We start from the raw sequence: 8268 nt of genomic DNA on the forward strand, positions 1-8268 counted from the left end.
ACTATAGACTTATAAGTCTACAATTAACAACAATTGTAATTACTAGTAAAAGTGTCCAAAAATATAATTACTACTATTTTAGTCCATAGTATCAAAGTTGCTAGTAGTTGAGATCATTTCTCTATGTTTGGTCTCTTATGTTTGGTGTCTGTAAATTGCAGAAGTCGAGTCAAGGTGAACAACTTTTCGCAATAAACAACAAGCAGTGGTAGTTTCAGTGCTCTTGGCGGCCATATAGGGAAGACGTAGGAGGCAGATTACTTGATCATATTTCTGGGGTTTAAATTTAGAAGGAAATGAGAAATTCTGAGAGAAAATGAGTTAGATGGTGTAAATATTTGGATGAAAGAGTGTATTTATATAAGGGAAAAGACAGATTCGAGTCTGTTAGGAAACACGAATCTGGGTCCCCATTTTGTAGAAAAGAAGGAAACATGGAAGAAAAAATGACAGTAGTCATCGTTATATAAACGTAAATATTATTTTTCTTACTCATTCAAAAATCTGTTAGAACAGAACGTTGTTGCATAAACTAGCCCAGATTAGGCCTAAAGTACTAAAGAAAGAAAGAAAGGGTATTTGTCTTTTGAGTGTTTAGAGTTTTGAATTTCAATTACTCGTCCTTCTTTTCTTTGGAGTTTGATTCCTCTTCTTCTTGCGTGCTTGACTCGTCGAACGCCAACAACTGAAAACATGAAATTAAATTAAATCAGATTTTCTTTCAATTCATGTGCTGAAATACTTTTAACCAATGACTCGAACAACGCTGGGTATGGAAAGAAAAAAAAAAAAAAAAAAAAAAAAAAAAAAAAAAAATGCTAAGTAAATAAATACCAAATGGCTAACCCGCGTGGTTCAATAAAATAACCTGCGGCTGGTTATTTTTTACATTTGAACAAGGTATGAAGCGTTACACATAGAAGTAATAACAGAAGTTGATAATACTTGAAGAAATGAAAGACATAACTCAAGACGAAGGTATGACAAAAACTACCTAGAATGAAAAAATTGGAGTTTGTAAGTTCTTTTTTTTTTTTTCCATTTTAGGCCTAAAGACGACACCCATTGGTAAAATCAATATATTATCGGATAAATTCAACAATGAAACAGCGGTGAAGAACATAAACAGGTATCAATGAGAAAAACAGACCTGTGTGACTTCACCATTCCAGATAACATGGACGGCCAGAAATCCAATAACAGCTGGGACGATATACAACAGTGCCGGCTGAAACCACAGTTGAAGATGCAACAAAAGACTAAAAGTCAATCGAGGAAGTTAAAGGACTAATTTCTTTTCAAGTATAAAGAAAAATAAATTCCATTTATATCGACTGCCACAAACTTAGGGACAATAATAAGGTGGTTGTTTTGGTCACTCACCTGAGCAGCTTGAAACCAGTTCATTACTACAATAGTTAGAACTAAACCAGCTGTGTAGCCCATAAACGCGCTCTTGAAATATTGGCTCTCTCTTCCTCGGGACACATCAAATCTCAAAGCCAAGGCAACGAAAATTCCTGTCGGAAAAAATACATAATGTGCTGTATGTGATCAACAGTTTAATGAAATATTGCTTGCATTGAATAGTAAGGCCTCAATCAAATATGCATGTAAAAAAACAAGTCATAGCGGTAATTGAATACAGCGTTGTTCCCATTTTATCCATGATACAGTAAATTTAAATACCAAAGCTAAAAAAAACTAGAAATATATTGCTCGACAGCCAAATGCAAGATATCAACTGTACGTGTTTTAATCAGATCCACACGTCCATTTCTGTTTCCTATTACAGGACAGCCTTCCATTACTACTTATCTTTCCAGAACAATCCTTGATAATTAATATATTGGTCATATAGCGTTGACGTTGATTATATCGATGAATAGTACGATATAATTATAGTCACCAGTAAATTTCAGAAAGAGAAAGCTTGAAAAACTAACCAGGGATCACAATGTCACCGAGTCCAAGCATAGAGAACGGCCTTGCAGCATCTGCTGTAGGGAAGAGAAGCTACAGGAAGAGCAAGAAGCCTCAGTTGCAATCTATTTCCTTTTACATTTTCTTCTCACAGGAGTCATAAATTCTTTAAAAACAAAATTAATGAATGTTGATGGTATACTAACCTTGATAGGCGCATCAAACGATTTTGCGACACTAACCATCACTGGAGTGAAGAAAACCCAGAATATATCATACACGAAAAGTCCAGCCTGCAATAATCAGAGAGCGTGCAAATATATAAGCAAGGACATACGCCAACCATGCAGATATAAAAAGATGGAAAAATATTTTCACATTCAAGAAGAGCAAACAATTACCAAGAGGATTCCACCAGTTTTAAACGACCCAAGCGAGAGCATTTCGATTCCCTGAAAATAAATATAAAAAAAAAAATTCTTTTACCAATTCTGCGGTGCACGAAAAGAAATATGGCATTTCAAAATGTAGTACACTAAACAGAAGATAACAAATAAATATATTCAGAATCACATTCCTATATATAAGATAGATGAGACGTTTCAGATGGGACTAAAGATGTCAGACCTGAATGCAGAAGGAAAGGCCCAAAGTATTGTTAGCAAGCCAGTGCTTCTTTGAAGCATACCATGCACAGAAAAAGGTTCCGGGAATTGCAGCAACAATCTGAGATCTTGTAAACTCGATCTCCAAAGCTGTGTAAGATATACATAAGGTAAGGGAACATTCTGCATTTTTATGCAAGCATTGTATGGTCATCAATATACTGTCGTCTTAAAAATAAATTAATATTAGCTTGATACGAAAACATTTCTGAAAAAATGGAAATTACATGATCAGAATTTAGATACAAATACAGTGATATAAGAATGTGAAGTTGTTTGCACTGTATTTAGAACTACAAGAATTTGGTATAGATAACAAAAGCAACTAAAGTCGAGTGGAAGAAGATAACGTACAACTGAAATATGGGAAACGCCATAGAATAACATCATCATTCCATCGGTTAGGTAAATAACGCTTGATGGAAGGTAAGAGGGTTGCCCTGCAAACATCAGAAGTGAGAATTGATATGCAAAACACAGAGACATATGAATGGCGTTTTCTTTAGAAAGCAATAGGTTCAGAACATACGAAAGAGCTATGATCCCCAGTACAAAGAAGTAGCACGTTAATACGGCATTAACCAAATCCTTGGATAAGAACTTGAAGAGTAAAAACAGTGATAACAACATCGCACTCCCTACTAAAGGGAACCGCATGGCATGTGCATTCGACATGGTTTCCTGCAAAAATCAACGTCCATCCATAAATACGAATGTGGTTGTGAAAAAAAAAAAAAAAAAAAAAAAAAAAAAAAAAAAAAAAACAGCTCTATGAAAACGTGTATTGTACTTACTGTAGGTGGAGTAGGTTTCACCGATCGATAGCAACCCACGTAAACAGTGAGGGATGCGGTCAAAATTACATTTAAGTTTGGATCTACCTTCATAACAAGTGGCGCTAACGTTAGACCTGCAGCGAAAAAATAGTGCCCTTTCAGTTTTGAGGGAAAACCCGAGGCAAAAATGGGTACTGCAGAAATGTAGCGAAACACGCTGTTTTTCGCCTTTTGGAACCGCTTAACAATACTGGTACACCGCGCACGTCCAAGAAAAACAAATCAAATTTTTAAAACGATCAACCAAACTCAATGACGAGCCATCATCAAAGTGACGTTAAATGAGTGTCCTTCACCTCGTGGAAAAACACACGACTCTGAACACCTTCCAGAGCCAAGGGATTAACTTAATAAGAGAGGGAAGAACATGCACGAATATTTCAATTTTCACATAACCGGTGCAATCAAAGAGAAAGATATCATTTTTTTTTCTCATTCGCATATCGCTAACATGGTTCTTGACTACTTGTGTAACTTCAATTTTTTTTCCAAGAAATAACTACACACTGCATAGTATGACATGTACTGAATTTGTCCTAAAATAAACTATATTGCCGATCATTCCCATTCGACGATTCTTTATTTTTACATCAAAAGAAAACTTTTTGACCGTCTAACGTCAGGAAATATTTGATATACATTCATTTCGAAGTAGGGGAAATGTAAAAATTCTCAACCTTGACAATTTTTCCATCCCATTACACATAAGAGATTCTAACTTTAAATCAAATATGACCCACATCACGAAGCAAACAAGAAATTCACATATCCATATTCTGCCAATATCATTTTAAAAAATTACACTTTTAAAGAAATGCCCAGACCTGCCAAGGCAAGATTCGCCAAACGTTCACCGTTCTTCATCGCTACTCTATCAATTCTATAAATTAATGAAATCTGATCCAAGAATCGCCTCCTCCGATACCAAAATCCTGTAAAAACAGCCAAATTGAAACCGCGTCATGAAATCTGAAATTTTACTAAATCGAAACGAAATGAACAAGGGAAGCCCCAACATGAATCTCGATCGCACCGCACACAGAGGGGAAAAAAAATCGAAAATTTTACACCTTTATACATTCCACACATCATCAACTTGCATTATAGAAACATTTCTAAGGTGGAGAGAAAGAGTGAGAGAGATCATTCGTACCAGTTGGTGGAGAGACACAAACAGTCCTAACTAATTCTCTCTCGTACAGATCGGAGATGAATAAGAGATGTCGAGAGTGAATTAGAAATCTAAATAATTTTCAGACTTACTAGGGTTTCTTCTTTTTTTTTTTTTTTTTTTACAGAGAGAGAGAGATCAGAGAATCCATAGTCGAAAGTTGAATCCTTTATTAGATTGAGAGAAAAAGTTCACGCAGTGGCGAGCTACATACAGCTTCGTCACGTAGGGTTTCGTAACAGCCAATGAAAAATAAGGGATTTACGTTGAAAGTGGGGTCTCCCAACACGTGTCAAGATTTAATTTGTCAGTGACGGTTATAATATGCCATAATGAGTAGTTCCACGTTTTATTTTACCTCACGGGAGTTTTCAGCTGCGATCTCCTCTTCTATCCGATTAAGATTTAAGAGTACGCCGGCCAAAGAGTTGACGCAGAATTGGATATCCACCTATTAGCCAAGCCACGTCGAATGTCGCAGTTCAGCCAATACCATGTCGCCACGTCAACTCTTAGACCATTAAAAATATCCTTCTTTTTTCGTGATACTATGATTCCTTCCTTTGGAAGTCTACACTCTACATTTCAATTTACGGTATTGAAATATGATCTCATGTATCATTTTTTCTAAACTATAATATTATTTGTGTACCACTTATATGTTTAATTTTATGTGATACTAGGATTTTTTGGCTGTGTGTGTTGTGATGATGTATCACGTTTATCTTAAACTAGATGAAAAATTAATACATTCTTTAAAGTTGCTCATATTCGTACCAAGGAAAGAGTGGCCGATAAGTTATTAAAAAAAAGTACCCAAGCATGCTTAATCCCATTAATACGAAGTTGTTAACATAAAATAGTATGTAGACAAACCTTAGCACTATATGAAAATTGGTTTATCTATTCGAAAGATTGAATAATGGGGTATGTTGAAATTTGGGGGTATAAAGAACTATAACATCATGGTTTTGAGTTTGGAATTAGAACGCTTTAAACAACTAGGTAGTGTTTTATTTCTTATAATCTACAACATTAAGTTTACTTCCCACATGAAGGTCTTGCTATCCAAACTTAACTATTACATTAAAAAAAAAAAAATTACTGTATCTATTTTGAATAATATATTTCTGTTACTCTCTTCCTAAGAATAAAACATCTTATTATAAAGATAATTTAATTTTAAATTACGAGATTTATCACCAACTAAACCACTTTAAACGTGAGAATTTTAATTTGACTTAATTTATAAACTATTAATTAAATATTATTTTTGAACCTTATTACTCTTATTTAATTAGTTATTTAAATATTATTTTTCAACAAAAAAAAAATCAAATTTAAATCTCTTATTGGTAAGATCTCTCGTTCTCTCTCCTATTTTTCTCTTTCTTTTTATTGAATCGCATACTTTTTCCTCTCATTTTCATCTCTCTCCCTCTCTCTCTCTCTCTCTCTCTCTCTCTCTCTCTCTCTCTTCGCTTTTTTCTTCAGAACTTCAAAAAATTATATCTTCCTCATATGAACTCGAAATTGAGTGACCCCAAGTCCTATGGATTCATGGCGACAAGAGATTCAAGAGTTAGTGTTGGCTGAAAACTCATATCTATTGTTGTGGAATTTCGTCGAATCTGGGTTCTAAAGGTTACGGAGCTCTTCTCCTCTGTCGAGTGTTGCGCAACTAGATCTGGGCTCCGAGGGTGCCAGAGCTCTTTGCATGTGTCGAGCTTCACGTTATTTGGGCTCCGAGGGAGGAGGACCTCTTCGTCGGCCAGCGGAGGCGCAAAATCACCTTACATCGATTTAGGAGGAGAGGAGAACCTCGCCATAATCGTCTGTAAATTTCTATTAATTAAAGTTAATTAACGTTTTGTATATGTTGTTTTCCCAACTTCTTACTTCTGAATCTTATATAGTTCATCTTCGACTAGAGGTTTTTTCTAGATTTTTTAGCAGTTAATTCGTTTTCTAAGTTTTTTTATGTTCATCGTTTTTGTTTTCAATATTATTCTTTTGTTAGAAATTAAAATTGAGTTGTAGGAGGTAGTGACATATTTACCGAGATTCTTTCCTTTTTTAATTTTTTACAATTAATAAATTAAAATGGACGTTTTTTTATGTAGGGTCAAATCGAGTTTTTTACGTGCTAAATTTTTTGACACATCAGCAAATGGTTATTTGACTCAAACTTATTCAGCTGTAGGTAAATTTAAATTTCAACGTTTCAATTTGACTAGTTCGCTAGAATGCCTTAAAATGATTAACAATTTGAAAACATGCAAGACAACAATAATTATATAACTACTTATAGCGAGGCACCTATGTACGCATATGTCTATGAAGGTAATTTATTGTTAATATTGAAAAAATCACTCATAACCTACATTTAGTAGGGCTGAAACTGGATAGATAAGATTTGTTTCCATTTTTTATATTTAAATCCGAATATTTTGTTATAAAAAATTTGTTCCAATAACCGGTCCAATTTTGTCCAAAACAAAAATTCGGTTATTCAAATATTCAGTTATCCAATTTCTTAAAACTAATACCCAGTCTTAATATCCTATTTTAAAAATTCGATTACTTGGTTATTGGATTCTCAAACTTCGATTATCAAGGTTTTAAAATCTATGATCACTATGAAACTAACTTTTAAATCCATACCGGTTATAAAATTATTCCAATGATAAAAATTCGAGCAAAAATGAATCATATAATCGTAACGTGAATATTTATTTTTATTTTATTTTTTAATAAAAAATAATAGATTAAATATCTGATATCAGATTTCTTAAAAATTTAAACCGACATCCGGTTGAGTTTTTGAAATTGGATTGGTTATTCGAATCCAAATTTTGGTTATATAACGTGACACCGATTTTCGGTTCTGAATCGATTCGATTATTGATTTTATCCGATTTTATGTTCGGTTTTGTACATCCTAGCATTTAGTACAAGAATTAAATTAAATACTAAGTTTGGTCGAGCAAAAAATAATGATCCTTTTGGTGATAAGAAAATGAAGAGCACGTCGAAACATTTGTGTCTATTCTCTAACATGCAACAACCAAATTTTATAAAAATAATGAAAATATATTTTATCACTAAAGTAAAAGACTTGCATTAGCAAATTTATCATGGTTCAATGTCATATATTTGTATTGGATTGACCAAAATAAACTAAAAGTTAAAATGATTAGGTCTGTCGTCATCCTAGCTATTGAAAGGTATCGGAAGAACCGTTTCCGATGACTCAAATTTCCAACGATTACGGAAACATAAATATTTTTCTGTTAAGATCGGAGCTTCAGTGGCAGACTGAATATGGCCGTTGGATTTTATATCTAACGGCTCAGATTTAATGGATAAATAAATAAACCAAACATGCAGAAACTATTTCTTCCATATGTGTCAACTACCATTACCGACAAGCGTCAGAATTCTTCCTGCCAATTTCGCAGTCACGAAAAACGGTTATTTTTGTGAGGCAATTTGTTGTTGGTGGTTTTTAGAAATTATTAAATTTCTCGTGGCTTACGAAGAATTCCGTGTTGAATCCCGAATTCGGAGGCCGAAGGGTCGGGCCACGAAAAAACCCACACTCGCTCGCGTTGCAGCCACGCACAATGTAGCTGCGCACCACGTGCCTCGTGTGCCGCGCAGACATGCGTGG

General features: G+C 34.3%; 1 protein-coding gene across 1 annotated transcript; it reads right to left on the bottom strand.

Moving 5' to 3' along the window:
• Window positions 1-437: 437 nt before the first annotated feature.
• On the bottom strand, window positions 438-4754 carry LOC149390857 (signal peptide peptidase). The gene is made up of 12 exons (XM_089620680.1): window positions 4578-4754; window positions 4249-4356; window positions 3383-3498; window positions 3118-3269; window positions 2943-3028; window positions 2551-2678; window positions 2325-2375; window positions 2130-2216; window positions 1947-2016; window positions 1384-1520; window positions 1151-1228; window positions 438-685 (listed from the first exon to the last, which is right to left on the bottom strand). Exons 2-12 carry the CDS (start codon window positions 4286-4288, stop codon window positions 614-616), a joined length of 1017 nt encoding a protein of 338 aa, XP_089476806.1. The 5' UTR covers window positions 4289-4356; window positions 4578-4754; the 3' UTR covers window positions 438-613.
• Between the last annotated feature and the right edge of the window lie 3514 nt (window positions 4755-8268).

This window comes from Urtica dioica, chromosome 7, assembly GCF_054948205.1.
Source record: "Urtica dioica subsp. dioica isolate 48M chromosome 7, U.dioica_male_clone48M_v1_H2, whole genome shotgun sequence".
In the NCBI taxonomy this organism is placed as follows: Eukaryota; Viridiplantae; Streptophyta; class Magnoliopsida; order Rosales; family Urticaceae; genus Urtica; species Urtica dioica.

Excerpts from the sequence above, each read along its gene's own strand:
- LOC149390857 (XM_089620680.1), bottom strand. The coding sequence starts at position 4,288 with ATGAAGAACGGTGAACGTTTGGCGAATCTTGCCTTGGCAG. Across the intron at positions 2,679-2,942 it reads GCGTTTCCCATATTTCAGTT|CTTTGGAGATCGAGTTTACA; the intron begins GTACGTTATCTT and ends TATCTTACACAG. Across the intron at positions 2,017-2,129 it reads CGTTTGATGCGCCTATCAAG|CTTCTCTTCCCTACAGCAGA; the intron begins GTTAGTATACCA and ends CTCTTCCTGTAG.